Below are 17,580 nucleotides of genomic sequence, written 5' to 3'. Positions count from 1 at the left end.
GTAAAACGATTTGGTAAAGTACTGAATGTAATGTGGCAACCTGAAATCCACCAACTTCTAGTAAGACACGCCAGACTTGAGAAACAGACAATAGAAGTAGCAATATACTTGATAGTCAAAACTAGTCAGTCTGATGAAACAGAATCATTCCGTTTCAAGTACCTTCATAACGGAACCATTCCGTTTCAACTATCTGATCAGTCTGATGAAACGGAATCATTCCATTTAAAATAGGTTCAGAACAAAACCATTCAATTTTACCAAGTTTGCATAAACGTTATCGCATTCATACATACAAAACCTTCGTATCTTAATAATTTTTTGGTAAATTAGAATAACAACTGTACATACCAACTCTTTATGTGAAGTATTTTTGTATTGCAAACCCCAAATAAAAATAAAAATACTATCCCATAATTGACCAACCAATCACAGTTATGCACACTGAAATTTTCAAATGAAGAATTACAATAATGTGTATGGTCTATCATTGTTTTATACAAATTTTAAGGGAATAAAAAATGTTTCAATATGAATGTCATGTTTCAATTATTTGTTTCATCAGACTGTAATTGTCATATGAAAGGTTGATATGACAAATTGAATAATTGGATGTCTAGAGCATCATATATAGAAGCTATGGTTCAGCAAATTGCTGATGGCTTAAGTTCACTACACCAGCACAATATTATTCACCGTAACTTGAAGCCTGACAAATGCCTGTTCCTGAATGAAATCCACAATTCGCCTTTGAAGATTATGGACTTTGGTTTGAGTTTGTTGATGACTTCACTGACCCAATTGTTGGAATGTTTGCTTCAATTGATTTTGTCTCACCAGAGACTTCATCACGTCAGATTTTCACTTTTCCTCCTTTCTGGGTAAACCACATTCTTCAAATAGACCAACAGCTCAATAGGTAATGTCTGGAAAATTCATGTGAAGTATAGTCGATATTCATGCACAAGCTAAAATTTAAAGACATTAATAAACTTAAAAGGAATCCTAAATGAATATTAATTGATAGTTTACAATTATAAAGAAGAATACGATGCGGATTAAAAATCATAAAACCATACACCATCTTCATACATTCACTCCACTATAGTTGAAGTTTAACTCAAGAACAAAGCCATGAGCTTTCTTTATATATATACCAACCATGTGAATTTCAAAGGTTACCATTTTTGAGATCACACCAACCGCTTTCTTGTTCCTGGAGATGTTTATTTCATGCTGACTGGGATTAGACCTATTTAGGTTATTATCTTACATTTATTTGTGTCTTCCAATATCTATTTTAGAAACACAGAAGTATAAAAGATGGATCAGTTGAGATGACGATTGATAGGGGGATTATCCATAGATGGTTTCAAGAAATAAATGTAAAATTAAAGGAAAAAGAAGGTTCTTAAGACTATGATGCAAAGGAAAACATCAGTCAAGCATCAGTATTTGTCAAAAGTACTGATTTAATTAAATGAAGTCTGTGAACAAGCACCCCTTGTATCTAAGCCCTTGCTAATATATAGTGTCTTCACTGCATATATATGGCAAGCTTGAGCTAAAACTCCATAACGCTTGAATCCATTATAGCTAAACCAGATAAAGCTATAATCCATCCATATTAGATAAAAAAAACTATTATATGATGATCCATCAGATGCACTAGATGGATAAATAAAAGATGCATTCTATAAAAAGAAGTCATTTACAGCAATAACTACAAACATTCATGTGTAAAGACAGAAAATTACCAAAAAAGGGCATGGAAAATTTTACAAGATATGTTCAAAAAAGCAGATCAGAAAAATTAAAGTATCCGCCTAACAAGCAGATAAAAAAAAGGGCATGGAAAATTAAAGAGCAGCTTGTATGTTTCCTTTTTTGTACTCGACCTTTCCTAACAATGCTCAAGCCTCCTGTGTACGGAAAATGTATTTGAACTTCGTAGCTAAATTATAGATAGAAAAGCATTTGAGCTTCTTGACCAAATTCATAGAACCAAAAGACATAGGAATTAGTATCTCATTCATAAGCAATGAATGAACTGAAGATGGCTAAGAATATAGCCAAAGCTTTTAAAGACAACCAATTTTGATATTTTTTGTTGGGAAAGAAATTTTTTTCCAACAAATAACATTATAGCTAGGAACTGAGCATAATGATTATCGAGATATCCCATACAAGTAGATGTAAAGGTCCAGAGAATATAGAAAACAAACGCATTAACCACCTATAGTCTTCTTGATATGACCATACTGATCTTGCCCCGCTACCACCCCCAACGTCCACCAAATAAACACAAAACACCACACCCCCACCCCTTTTTTCTTCTTATGTGGGAAGCAAGGCCCTTTCCTCTATAAAAGTAATCTTTCAAGCATCCGTATGTCGGTTAACAATCCACAATGTCAACTAAATAACCACAAACAGGCACAACCCAACTCATTGTATCATCTAATGTGGACAGCAAAAAGGCACTTTCCCCTATAAAAGTAATCTTTCAAATATAGCATACAATTGTATGAATATAAAACAATTGTATGTATGCAGCGGTTAATGAATCCACAATGTCAACTAAATAACCACAAACAGGCACAACCCAACTCATTGTATCATCTAATGTGGAAAGCAAAAAGGAACTTTTCTCTATAAAAGTAATCTTTCAAATATAGAATATGGTGAATTGGTTAACATGTGTTTTCTATGCCGTTCTCCGAAATCAGAATGACATTCACATAGTCAAATCTTAGCAAAATCAAAACGCAAGAAAATGTGCAAGAACAAACCTCATAGTTCGGACAATTTGGTTTCACGAAGGGATGATTTAGCCTCTTCAATATTGCTAGTATCTGGCTTCTGCTAACTTTCACCAGTTCGATAGAGTAGAGACTGGCCGAATACTCTCTTGTGGCCAACGAGTCAGATGAGGGAACCATTTCATCTGTTAGTATCTTCTCTCCGGAACAAAGGCATTTCACCATCTTCCCCAGCCCTGCTCTAACACCACTTCTCTGATTTCTCCGTTTGTCACGTCCCATTATGTTTCATTAGACTGGAGAGTTTTCTGATCATCTCAATTGCAGAAGACCCAAATCAGCCCCGATGATTTGGGTCGAAGATAACGTAATCACAGTTTCACTTATTGGGTAAAATAAGATGATCGACTCTTTGTAACATGGCAAAATTCAAAAATTGCAGGAATAACAAGTGAGACAAGAGATATAATAATCGAACCACAGACTCCATTTCCAGTTAGAATAATAAAACAGAGAAGACAACATTTCACCACTCACCCATATAAATAAGAAACCACGCAGATCTCCTTTCTATATATATAAATTTTTTTCCCTGAAACAAATTAAAATAATCCTATAATAGTTCAAATTCAAAGCGTCAACACCAGAATTAAATAGTCGAAACTGCCAACAGACTCCAGAAATCAACAAAATCATTAGAAATCCCACACCGTCAACCCGACCATCCTAAGTAAAGCAGACAAACCATGGGGATATCCTAGCAAAATTGCTGTTGTTGCTTATGGATTTTGCGCCAAATCTCAAAATATAGAACGTCATTCCCAACTGTCAAATGGATTTCTTTGCCAATTGTGGGAGCATCTGGAAGGAGGAGATAACTCTTTGTAATACCTGGTTCAATGGAATTAATTAGGAATCCCACATCCAAAATTCTTTCAGTCTTTCACTTGTCTTGTGTCGTACAAGGAGTGGAGGGTTTAACAGAAATATTGTGAAGATGATTTGTAAGGTCACAAGCAACTACTGCAAGAGATATGAAAAGAGACCACCGGATATAATTAGTCCTGTTAAGTTTGATAGAGATCACTTGGAAAAGGGAAAAATCATGTTCCCGTGAAACTGAAGTTTTCTCTATTCTATATGCTCCAGAAGTGGCGGAAGTAACAGAATCGGAGGTTGTTGCACGAAATTAAATAAATAACTGATCAGAAGAGAAGATCACAACATCGATGAGGGAAAAAAGAAAAAAGTCCATTAATAGGAGAAAAATGTTCACCACCATAAATCAAATATATAAAAAGGTTTTAAAAGATGAAAAACAAGATAATGAAAGGCCCCTAGGAGGATTCTAGAGAGGAGGCACTACCTTGGGTCCTTCCAGAAGGAGAAAGGAAGGCTAATGATGTGAGTTTAGGGGCCCTAATAGCCTACTTGCAGAGGTGCAATGGCCCTAGGAGCCTCCCAAAAAGGGAGTGCAGGCCGTAGGACCTCTCGTTGGGGTGGTGGAGGTTTGGAGGTGGTTCTAGTGCCAGGCAGAGATGCCGATGGTGGTCCTAGGCCTCCATGGGAAGGAGGCGATGGTCTTTGGAGAGGGAAGGAGAAAGATAGTGGTGCTCAAGTAGGCTGTAAACGGACCGGATTCGGCTCGGATACACCAGTATTCGAATCCGAATCCGATTAGCAAATCCACTATCCGAATCCGAATCCGAATCCGGCAAAAATTTAGAGAAGGCATCCGAATCCAAATCCGAAACTTTATCGGATATCCGATAATAATCCGATCCGATAAAATATCCGATTATTTATTGATAATTGTCACTTTTTTACATGTTTTATTATAAATTTCTAATTTCCGGTTACCGAATACCGCTATCCGAATCCGATTATCACCTATTTTTAAAGAAAAAATGTTAAATACTCTACTCTATCCGGATAAAAATTTATCCGCATATTATCTGATCCGATAAGCAATTATCCGAATCCGAATCCGGTTGCTTAATGAACGGATACGGATATTTTCCGGTAAGAAAATTTTTGGATACGGATACCCTTAAACGAATACGAATGCGAATTCGGAGGCGGATTTCGGTTATCCATTTACAGGTCTATGCTCAAGGGTGTTTTGTAGAAATTCTTCAGATATGTGGTTCTAATACCCTGCTGAATGGTCTGAGAAATTTTGACTTATGTTTGAGTGGCATAAGGCTTTTATTTGTAATAATAATATGACAAAAAGAAAAAGGTATTTCCACTGTGAAACTATTACAATAAAATATTCTAGTCAGACAACTCTACCTTTTTTAACCTTTCTATTATATTACAACCCCTAGTTACCAAGACAAAGTTGAAAGTTAAAGAGGATTGATATTACAGGTTTCTAACTTAGTTTAGTTATATAAAGAAAATGTCAAACAAATCTTAAATTTTCCATTAGCCACCAGAAGGGATCTCGGACTTGTTACTTGCTTGATTAGAAAGCTCAATACCAGATGATATCTCTTCACACATTGGATAAGTCGGACTTGGGTGAGAGGTTCCTGCGGTTGTTGTTGCTTGATCAAAATTATCATTTCTGTCAAGAGAGATGCTTGAGGGACTCCTACTAGCACCCATGATATTTGGAGTATTTCGGTTTTGGAGTTCATGGTTCCTGAATGTGAAACTTTCGGTATCCTTACTGATAAACTGTTCTTTGCCAAGATGCAAATTCTCCGCCAGAGTCTAGTTTTTTTATCCATATTCCTCCATATATGTTTATGGCTCCAGAAGAAATGAACCAAAAATGCAAGGAATGATATACATGAAGTGGCTCCAGTGATGAGGAATAGGCCCCAAAAGCTCTTTACTGTAAGGCTACCTGAAGATGTAGTGGTGCTAGACTCTAGACAGTTGGTACCTCCAAACCACTTTTTCTCAATCTGTCTCATTTTGTCTCCCTCCGTTACATTCAGGACAGCCCTTGAAACATCACTTACCAGAGGAGAACCTATTGGGAAGACCTAAAAATGTTATGAGTGCAAAGAGTTAACAGACATTTATACAACTTCAATGCCAGTAACACTACATATCAGCGTGTGTGGTGGGGAAGGAGTGAATGATAGATGATAGAAATAGACTTACAAAGCCAAATCCACCAGTCTTGTTTGTGGGGCCAACCATGCTGTATTTGGAACAGTATTTTGAGAGAAAGACTCTAAGATATGGAATTTCATCAAAAGCAGCGGCATATCCACCTTTGGCTGGGCCTTTGGATAAACCATCATCCAAATCTTTTGCATCCCAAAACAATTTAATTTTCGAATCTTCGAAATCCATCTGTTTTTCTAGAGCCCATACACAAATGAGTTCCCCTGGGAAGCAACAGCCTCCCCATTTTCTAGTAGCTGTTGTACATCAGTTACAGTCGGTTGGAGATGCTGAACAGTGAGCATTGATGTCAAGCTTGCTGTATAACTTGATGTGAGGATGAGGACAACAAATAGCCATATAATCAGTATAAATCTTGTAAGGTTGCTAACCACCTTCTCCTCTGCACCCATTAAAAAAACACCAATTAATAATTTTCAGAAAACAAAAATTGGAACTTTTAATGCTTAATGCACAGCCGACCACTCTCTTTATTTTGTTCTTTCGCATACTCTAGAACATTCTGAATTGATTACACATTCTAAACTAGAAACTAAAGAGTAAAACCTATGTTAAATGATCGATTAGAATGATATTGTGATAAATCACTAACTTTAAGACAAGTGATTTTTTTGGGTGGGAACAACACAAAAAATTGTATTCCAGGATGGTAGAGTTTACAGGAGTACATTTACAAACCCTGTTTAAATTTCATACCTGCCCTTCCAACATTTACATACCCTCTTAGTGTACAATGGGATCCTGGGATACCTGTTGCACATCCTACAGTACAGAAGACTGTAGATTTACGATAATCTTAGTGTAAAAGCAAGTAGATTTTCGATAATCTAAGTGTAAGACTCGACTCTGATGCTCAACTCAAGCTCATAGACACTGAATCGAAATAGCGGTATAAGGTTATAGTTATAAAGCAGATGATGTGGATTGACATTCCCTTTTGATTTATCACCGTGGAATAATGTGATTTTCCTAATTGGAAGACGCTTCTCCATGTTAAAGAGACGGAAAAAAAGCAGTAAGAAGCAGAAGAGAGAACTTACTATGTGAAAAAACCATTGTGGAGAAGGAAAACCAAAAGATCATTCCCAATTGGTGATGAAGAGGACCTCTAAACTCATCATTTATTCTCTGTTCAATGGCCCAGATGATAAATCCTGTTCCAACAAAGAAAGCTGCAGTTGTTACCCAAAGATCTACACTGAGAGGCTTCAAGAATACCCAAGCATTCTTCCCATCGTTTTCTTTGACTGGAACCACCATTGTCACACCGGACTCGGTATATGGCAGCGTAAAATCTACATACAAGGATCTATTTGCAATAATAGTTACATCGCCCACGACAGCATCGTATTCCTGTCCAGTATTAGTTTTAGCATTAGGTTAGAACACTGTATACCATGAAACACAAATTCTACCACGGAGTATCACATCTTATTTACCTGAAGAAAAACTTTGTAAACCAGCTCATCGTAAGTCCCAGCACTTGTGTGATCAGCTTTTGCAAATGGAATGTATTCATAAGGGAATGCATATGGTAATGACTCCATTACAGCATTGAACACTTCAATGCAGTACCCACTGACTATAGATGCATTGGTTGTACTGTCCCATTGAACATTCAAGAATTCTCGAAATCCATTTGTCACTGGAACTCCGACCTTCAACTTCTTTTCATTTGTAGGCAACTCCCAACCCTTGGGTACGATAGTTGAATCACCCGGCCATATTACAGTACGAAGGTGGTTATGCTTTAACCTTGAATCCTTTGCTGTGTCAGTCACATTCAATTCATTAGAAAGTCCATTTGTTGGTGACCAAAACCCAATATCCCTTTTCCCACTGCCTATCACATTCACTATTTGGAAGATTGATGATTGTAGTTGCCCATCCACAAGTTTAAATTCCCCACTCAAGCCATTAAACTGGGTATTCAAAATTGCTTCTCGAAGTTCTACACCTACTTGAGAGACACGAAGAGATTCTACAGTGCAAATATTCAAGGAAAGTTTAGACTGCTGTGAGCTAGCCTTCAACCCCGCAACTTTTTCTGCTGCCATCGCTAGTGCCCAAGCAGTGTCATATCTCCATAGTTCATAAATACCTAGTTTTGCATTGACCATATGTGGGTTCTTTTGTGAGAATCTCTTTTTCCATGAAACTCTAAATCTCTCTAGTTTTTTCGATCTCTGAACGTAAGGCTTTACTCCCAGCACACCTTCCATAGATTGAATAACAGAATGATGCATGTCACTTAAAGAATTGGTCATATCTTGAGTGATGATCCAGACATAACCTTGAGTCATCATTCCTACTTCTTTTGCCTTCAAAAATAAGCGAGACCCAAGAGCGGGAAGCATGTGTACGATGAATACCCTAGTATGCATTGTCATCAATTTGTATAGCTCTTCAAGAATTTGATCATCTGAGGCATTGGGAGATATAACACTTCTATAAGGGATTCGAGTATTGATTACTTCAAAAGTATCAACCAGATATGGTATAATTCCATTACCATACTCACTGTTTACACAGACAGGTACAGCTTCCTTCCAACCAAATGCTTGAACAATTGCAGCAATGGTTTTCACCTGAGCAGAGTCATTGTACGCCGTGCGTATGAAGAAAGGAGTAAGAGCTGGAGAAAGACAAGGGCTTGTCGCAGCAAAAGAAACAATGGGCACTTGAGCCTTGTCACCAAGATATGCCATGAACTTGGCCTGTCCTGAGTTGTCTGGTCCTATAATTGCCTGAACTTGTACATTTTCTATCAGGTCCATAGCTGTTTGTACAGAGAAACAAAATTTAATAGGATATTTTTTTTTTGGTAGAAAAATTTAATAGGATTCAATGATGAATTCTCCTTCATAAAATTTTAGAGATTACCTGAGAAGTACAGCTATCAAATCAAGCGAAAGTACACAAGAAAGCAACTGTTTCATTACATTTTCTTCTCTAGCTTGCAGATTGTAATTAATCTATTGCAAGTATCTTTCTTGTAAGGAAATGACTATCAAAATGTAGTCAATGGTCAGAATGCATGACAAGTCATCCTCAGCCTTTTCCTGCCCCATGAGAAAATTTATAAAAAAAATAATAATAAAAAAATAAAAGAAAAAATAAAAAATAAAAGGTGTTTATTCCCACCTAATGTCAGATATTTGTTCGCGTCTGCATGCATATCCGTTGCACAAGCGCTAGAGTGTGAGACGTATGCATAAAAGTAACAAATGGATGAGATTTGTTTGAGGGGTTTTAATATCATAAAAGTTTTTGAATGAATAGAGGAAAGTTGCTAAACTGAAAGTGCTAGGGGAGGTTCTATGCCAGATGACAAAACTATGGCGGATGGCTCGATGGACACTGGGCAGCAGCGTCGTTCGTGGGGGTGGATTGTTCCAAGGGGTCGTGCTTCTGAAGGAATCATAGAGTTGCCTTTTGTGGAACCTGCGACTAAATAATGGTAGAAGAGTGGTGTGTTGCCGGCCAAATTTTTTTTTAGCAGGGGAAGACTCAATGGGAGGCTGCACTCATGGGCTTTGTCTTTGGGAACAAATCTACATTCACAGCCATGAAGCACTTTGTGTCGGAGAAGTGGGGTCATGCTAGAGCAATGGAAGTTTATGGTCTGAACAATGGAGCCTTTGTGTTTGATTTGTAGGAGTGTCGTCTTAGTCAACAAATCATGGATGAGGGGCCTTGGAACTTCGGTTCCTGCTGTTTGGTAGTCCATCCTTGATCTCCGGCAGTTAGTTTAATGAAGGAGGAAGCTGCACTTCCAAGCTTGCACAGGAGTATGGCCTGAATCTATAGTTTTGGACAACTGAGGGGCTTGGGAGTGTGGCTAGTATGTCTGGGACACCTGCGTTTGTAGATCAAAGAACATCATGCTGTGAGGGGCTTCACTTTGTAAGGTTCTATGTATCCATTAAGGCAAAGGATGATGGTCTCCCATTGTTCATTCTGACTGACCAAGAAGGCACAGTCATGGAGCAGGCATTGCAATACAATTGAGCACATAGATCAAGCTTGTCCTAGACCATTCCTCTCATGATGAGTCCACATTGGCTAGTAGTCCCTTAGGGTGTGTGCAGTGGCAACAAGTTGATTGGTGGTGTAGCCACAATGATAGGCAATTGAATGGGGGAGAATCATGTGGAAGCCGGGAACTTACAGTTGGCAAGTTCATCTCCACAAACCTCACAACCTATTAACCTTCAAACCTCGCAACCTATTAACCTACCTACAGGTAGTCAACGTCCTAATATACATTGTAGCAACCGACATGTTGTTGAAGAAGTTGTACTTGTGACATGGCTATTATGGAGAACATGGATCCTAGTTGGTGTGGTCTTCACAAATAGTTTCTGGATCTACTAGGCAATTAAATGGGTGGAACAATGTGATAGAATGTCCAATGGTAGTTTATGATGGTGCACAAGATCAAACTATGAGTATTGTGTTCTAAAAGGACCATATGGCATCAGCTCATTAGGCATTCCAAGGGCAGCTGATGTGGCATACTGGGCCAAAGAAGTCTTGTGCTCTAATTTTTTTTGACCTAGGGGGCCCTTCAGATTCAGTTTCCTAGTCCAACCAAAATCGGTTTGAGGTTCTATTGGATGGTGTCTCGTCCCCATCTACAAGAGCTTGGGTAGGAAGGCATGATGCAGCATTGAACAATAGCCACATCATTATGCAACACCATGGGACAATGGGTGCGAAAGCTCCAAAAATCATGATTTTTGGTGCATGGAATATTAGAAGCCTGGGGGCAATGGGTAATGCAAAGCCGTTTCGGATTGTGTGAATTTGAAGAATTTGGATATTTTTGCTTGGGTGGAAATGCGCGTTAAGCTACACAACTTTGGGGGGGGGGGCTATGGGTTCTCTAGAACGACATCAACGTAGATGTCCAGCTTCTGCAAACAACTTCACAGCTCGTCTTGATGTAAAGCTCTCTAGCCAGGTAGTCTACTTGACCTTTGTGTATGGGCATAATTCAGCCTCTAAAAAGATTGTTCTCTTGGCTGATATTCATAATATTAGTGTTGGTATGACTAAGGGATGGACTGTTTTAGGTGAATTTAATGCTTAGAGGTGTTTCTTTGATAAGAGAAGTGGTGTTTCTCTTCATTCCCATCAGACCGCTCCGTTATGTGACTGCATGTCTTCTCTGGTTTGGATGTAAGTTCATTTGGAGCAATAAGGGTGTGGGTGCGGGTCGAATTGACTTGAAGTTTGATAGAATTTTGGTGAACTCTATATGGATGGATGTGTTTCCTTACTCTTCTACACTATTCCTTAATCCAATATTTCAGATCACAGACCACTGATTGGCCGGCTTGGTGTAAGGCTCACAATGCATGGTACACAATTCTACTTTGCTAACCATTGGGTAGAGCACCCCTCCTTTTTCGCTTTGATCATAGGGATCATTGGTTGGTAACACATGTTTTCCCTAATGCAGAAGGTCAAAGACACTAAGGAGGTCCTTAAAACATGGAGTAGGACTCACTACTCTCACTTAGATTAGAGGATTGTGATGGCAAATGCATTGGTTGACAGGATCCAGTCCTCCCTTGATTTTTGTTTGACTGATGATGATTTATTTATACTAGAATAGGCAGTGGTGGACCTTCAATCCTTATTGCATGCTCGTGAGTCGGAGATATGGTAGAACTCTCCTATAAAATGTTTGAAACTTGGGGATGAGAATTCTGATTTCTTTCACAGGTCGTCGTAGGGTAGGAGGTCCAAAAATATGATTGTTTCCATTACATCTCTTGAGGGTGATCTTCTCACCAACCTTGAGTAGATCCGTGTGGAAGCAAGTAGGTTCTTTGAAAAGGCTTTTATAGGCTCCCTCCATATTGTTTTGTTGATTTTGATCTTCCAATAGAGCGTGGCCTAAATGAGTTTGATGATGATTGGTTGACTCAGCCTATCACTAGGGATGAAATTCGAAAAGTGGTTTTTCCTATTGATGGTGATAGTCTGCTTGTTATTGATGGGTTTGGTCTTGTCTTCTATAAACATTGCTGAGATATTGTTGGTGAAGATGTTTGTAAATCCATCATTGATTTCTTTGAGAACCTCCTATGCCTCGATAGGCTAAGCTTTCAAGACACACCTTGGTCCCAAAGGTTGAGTCTTGAAGCTCCTTTAATGAGTACAGGCCCATAGCAATGAGTTTTCTCATTATTTGTTGCAAAACTTATTGCAAATTGGTTGAACGCAGTTATCCATAAGCTAGTGGTTTTAAATTAGACAACCCTCATTCATGGTAAGCAAATCAGTGACAATGCCCTCTCGTGCTAATAGCTCATGTTTGGTTATCATTGCAATTCTGGTCCACCTTGGTTTACTGCTTGACCACCGCAAAGCTTATGACTCTGTGCAGTGGAGCTTCCTCTTTACGGTGCTTAGTAAGTTTAATTTCCCTACAAAGTTCGTTAATTGGATTGTCCATTCTATAGTAGACCTGAGTTATGTTGTTTTTGTTAATGGACCTCAATCCCCTCAGTTTACTACTAATTGTGGTCTGAGATAGGGGTCGGATGTCGCCATTACTATTCAATCTAGTATTACTAGTGTTCTCAGACTTTCCTTATACTACTATTCGAACTGGAAGGTTCTAGTATTATCATCACTATGAGACCTTCTAGTATTAGCAACACTATGAGGTGGCTCGCATCACTTTGGTGCATTTTGTAGATGATCTCATAGTCTTTGGTAAGGATCTACCTGCTAATTCTCTTTGCTTGCATGGAACTTTGACTTACTTTGGGTCCTAGTCTAGGTTGTATATTAATAGTGGCGAGTCATCTCGGTCCTATGGGAATTGCCATGGCAATGTGAAAGGGGTCTTTTAAAGGCGTTCCGGGCATTCATGAATGTAACCTTCCCATATGCTACATGGCAATTTCTTTAGGAGCTAAGACTCTAAGAGCTTGATTTTGATGGTCTCATTGGGAAAGTGGAGTTCCGTATTAATTCATGGGGTTCAAAATGATTATCTTATGTGGGGTGATTAACTCTCATCAAATCGATTCTTGTGGGCATTATTGGGTATTCGTTGCAGATTCTGGCTTTCGGCAATGTCCTGGACAGGTTGGAGGGGATTCTAGCTCATTTTTTATGGAATGGGTCCTCTTAATCATGGAAATTCAAAGTCTTGTGGGTTATTATCTGTCAACCACATGAAGCAAGTGGTCTGGGATTTCAGAGGCTAAGTGATTGGAACAAAGTGATGTTGATGGGGCACTTGGAGAAGTTGGTTTGTGGTTATAAGTCACGTTGGACTGAGTTCATCACTGCTCGTCTTAATGATCACTCAGTATGGTCCATCTCTAAACTTGCAAAATATTTTCTAGGCTTTTGACACATTCTTCATACATGGGGACAGACTGTTGGTTTGGTTTGGTACTTTATTAAAGATAGCAAATCCATTAACCTGTGGAAGGATCCATGGTTACCTGGAGGGTTTTTTCTAGCATGAGGGAGTGCGAAGTAGATGGTTAATGTCACTTGCCCTTGGAAGGAGTTCATTTGATGATGTGCACCAACTCCTTGATGAATCGGGCTTGCGAAGTAGATGGGGTAAAATTCAGAGTGTACATATCCACACCAAGGTCCTGTTGGATATTGTAGTTTGGATGTCGTCAGCTAACGGAGTTTTCACCTTATACTCTGCGTGGGATTTAATCCACCAATTGTAGAAAGGGTGCTATGGTCGTCACTGGTGTGGTCTAAACACAACCACCCTACATTTTTGTTGTGGCATGGCAAGCTTGTAGGCATGCCTAATAGCCACAAACATGCTCAACCGATGGGGAATGCTGGTTGCTGAATGGTTTGTGTTGTGTGACGGTAATAGGGAGGACATCTCACACTTGTTCTTTCAATGTTGATTCTCTACTGAGGTTTGGACGCATGTCCTGTAGTTGAATGGGTTTGCCAAGGTACCATTCCAGCCATGGGAGGAGGAGCTAGCATGGCTTATCTCGCATTTTCTAGGTTCCTCCCTTTGAGCATCGGTCTGGTGTTTCTCTTTCACAACCACACTATGTCATTTATGGGGGGAACACAATAGTAGGGTGTTTTAGGATGAAGACATGCGGTGGCCTCTCTTGTGTGTAGAGTGATCCTAGACACACATTTTGATTTACTGGTGTCTCCTGTAAAGTGGTGGACTCGCATGTAGAAAGGGATTTCTTCAATCGGTGGAGCATAAACGTGATATGTCACCATTCACATTCTATCTATTTGTGGTGGATCCGACCAGCAGCTGGGTGGATTGCTCTATGTTGTACATCATTGATGGCCTTTGGGGTCTGGTCTCATGGCACATGGTCACAAAGGCAAGCCTTTCTTTGTCGTTGCAAGGGTTGTGGTGGATGATAATATAAATCGTGTGGAGCTTGTTGCCTTCAAGATGGCTTGGAGAAGGCACTGTTCGTGGGCTTCATAGATGTGGAGCTCTATTTTGGTTCAATGATGGCCATTCAGTTGATCTTGGATGACTTTGCTGGCTCTTGGCGCACACTTGACGTAGTGCTTGAGATTAGGGAGCTTAGGAACCTTTTCCTCGCTTGTAATGTTGTGCATGTATTTTGTGAGAGTAATATATGTGCTGATTTTCTTGCAAGGTTCATGCAGAACCCTCAAGAGATTTCCTTTTCCCTTGATGCCCTCCCATCTGCATTATCCTCTTTCCTTTGGGAAGTATTTCAGATTGTAGTATGGAGGTTGTTCGAAAATTCCAATTCCTTATGGGCAAAATTCATGAAAGCTATCTACTTCCCGGAAACTAAATTTTTGAAAGCTAGAATTGGTAATAGGCCATCGTGGGCTTGGAGGAGTGCTCTTATGGGTCAAGAAGGACTAGAAAAGGGTATTATTTGGACTGTTGGTTTAGGTGAAGAAGTATTTGGAGCAACAGGTGGGTGAATACTAAGGAGGATCATAGAGTGTCTACAGTGAGGCTCGAGAATTGTTCTCTGCAAAAGGTGGCCGAGCTTATAAACCCCCTTACCAAACAATGCAGAGATTTTGGAGTAATTCTTTAATGAGGAAGACAAGAAGGCAATCTAACTTACGAGAATAGGCATGCCTTCATGGCATGATAAGCTGGTTTGGGGAGCAAACACAAATGGTCATTTTATGACAAAATCAACTCATCTTCTTCTTACAAATTGTAGGGAAAGAGCTAATAGAACTGTTGCCCCATCCTCTAAAGTTCACAAATGGGACAAAGTGAAGCCAAAGGTTTGGAAGTTAATTTGGAATAGTAAGACTTTGCCCAAGATCAAAATTTTTTTATGGCGCTCGTGTGCAGAAGCATTGGTGATTTGGGAGAACCTACTAGCAAGACAGATTCAAACCAAACATAGCTGTGCTCGTTGTGGATTTGTGTTGAATCAATTGATCATATTCTTATATGATGTGTATTTGCAAAGTTAATTAGTGTGGTTTGGAAGTCAACTTAATTCATCATTCCTGAAGAGGAAAACTCAACATTTCATGTTTAGTTGGAGAAATGGGGGATGATTAGATTCGATAACAAGCATCACAGTAGGGAGATTCTTATTCGTACTGCATACATATGCTGGTTCTTATGGTTGGCAAGAAATGATTTGGTGCACAAGAAGGTGGTTTGGAGCTCAGAGGAAGTGATCCGGAAAGCTCAAAATGCCATTGCTGAATTTTGGTTGCTTGTATGGCAATAGGGGATTGAGATGAGAGGCAAAGTCAAAAGATGCAAGAGAAGGTGAAAAGAGCTAATGCAAAGCATCTTATATGGAGGACGATCTGAAAGGTGGGCTAGGCTTGGCGATATGGGATAATGAAGAGGTTTGTAGGTTGATATCTATTCCTGTTTTTCTGCTATCGGCACAACAAGGGGAAGCAGAGGCAATCAAAAAGGCGTTTCTATTGGCAAAGGAGCTTGGGCGGTCATTGTAAGGGTGAATTCAGATTGTGAAGAGGTTTTGAGGTTGCTGAATTCTCATGTGAACATTGGATATAGTCTCTGGACATCAACCATTGTTGAGGATGTCAAACACTTGAAAGAGGAGTTTGAAGGCTGTGTATTTACTTTTATTTCTAAGGATGTTAATGGGTTAGCCCATTCCTTAGCCCACTCAAACACTTGAGAGAGAGGGCTCTCATTGTTTCGAGAAAAGTAAAGTGACCTTGATCCAGGAGATGTTGTCTCTTGGACCTGTGTGTTGTTCTCGTTTGTTTGAATAGAACTGCTTCTTATCAAAAGAAAAAAAAAAAAAAAAAAAATTCAGATTGTCTTAGTCCTAAATAATTTACTCTAATAAAAGTTCCCGTTTCTACAAAAGAGTTTTTGAATATTACAATTATAACCCCTGAGATTTTTCAAATTCACAAAAATTAACCCACTTTTCTAGGGATCAAACGAAACTCCAAACCGGTTTTCATGGCTATTAGGTCGTACTAGACTGCTCCTGCATTTGACGGCGAACTAGAAGGCTACCCACCTGGTTTGGCCATTGTAGACGAAAACCCAACTGTTATTAGGTTTGATGCCGAACTTCATCAAAGCATCTACCCTAAGAAAAAGATCAGGGGCTGAAGAAGTTTGGGGAGATATTCTCGATGACAGAGTCAAGAAGAAGGCTGATCGATACTATGAATGAGTTATAAGTAATTCTGTTACGAAGATTAGGGTCAGCCGATTTGGGTTTAAATCCCCTAGATTAGGGTCTAACGCACCCAATTTACAAATATAGGGGTATAAGTAATTTCTTTCCTTAGATTAGGGCTTCGATTCTTCTTCTCCATTTATGTTTTAACCTTTTTGCGGTGCAAAGCAACAGAGAATGACAATTTCAAAGAAGATTCAAAGATACCATTGCAAGAAACAACTTAGGGTTTGATTTAGTCGGGAGACTTATGGGTTGATTTTGTAAATTTGAAAAATTGCATGGGGTCAATAATTGTAATTATTTAAAACGTTTTAATATAAAAAAACCAACAAATACATCTCAAGCGTTTGCTTTTAAGAACACGTGTCAGACTCCAGCACTTGCCCGAACAAAAATCAGAATAAAATAAAATAAGTCTCAAAGTTGTTGAATTTCAAGATCAAAATTTCCTAGCATTAAGTGATGAGAAAGAAGCAGACTGATGGTTCCTTCAATTCTCACCAAAGCTGGAGAAAATTGCATTGGAGTGAAAATTGAAAACCTTAAAAACACATAAATTTGTGATAAGGGAAGAAAGGAATATGAGGATGAGAAATACCCATGAAAGCAGTAGTAACAGCATCTTGCTTTGCATCCCTGTTATGAAGAACCACTCTTGTTTTGTAGAAATTGTTCATTGCGTAGAAGTCCTCCAGTGCCAGTGCCATGGAGGTATTAGATTTCTTCGCTTCATCCGTGATGAAGTCAAGAATCACTCCAACATCAAAGGGCAGAGTTGAGTTGTTATGAGCAGAAACCCATTCACCAGGAAACATAAGTAGGTTTGGTATTGAGAGTAAAAGAAATAGAAAGAAGAATGGGAATGGATTCTTCATCTTCATTAATCACCCAGAACAAAACAGTCAAGTTCTGGACTATACTATGATTCGTCTATGAAGACCCCAAAAGATGGACTGCTTATAAGAGGGATGAAATTGAGCCACGACGAAAGGAGA

At 39.1% G+C, this 17,580-nt stretch overlaps 1 protein-coding gene across 1 annotated transcript; it reads right to left on the bottom strand.

The window, feature by feature from the left end:
- Nucleotides 1-6,013: 6,013 nt before the first annotated feature.
- On the bottom strand, nt 6,014-17,580 carry LOC148999121 (glutamate receptor 2.7-like). The gene is made up of 5 exons (XM_089141459.1): nt 17,184-17,580; nt 8,422-8,688; nt 7,349-8,331; nt 6,950-7,262; nt 6,014-6,291 (listed from the first exon to the last, which is right to left on the bottom strand). Exons 1-5 carry the CDS (start codon nt 17,464-17,466, stop codon nt 6,086-6,088), a joined length of 2,052 nt encoding a protein of 683 aa, XP_088997585.1. The 5' UTR covers nt 17,467-17,580; the 3' UTR covers nt 6,014-6,085.

The sequence above is a fragment of the Hakea prostrata genome, unplaced genomic scaffold (assembly GCF_041222555.1).
Source record: "Hakea prostrata isolate BN-2017 unplaced genomic scaffold, UWA_Hpros_2 contig_39, whole genome shotgun sequence".
Lineage (NCBI taxonomy): Eukaryota > Viridiplantae > Streptophyta > Magnoliopsida > Proteales > Proteaceae > Hakea > Hakea prostrata.
Note: the sequence above shows the minus strand (reverse complement) of the source record. Positions and strands in the feature narration are given on the sequence as shown.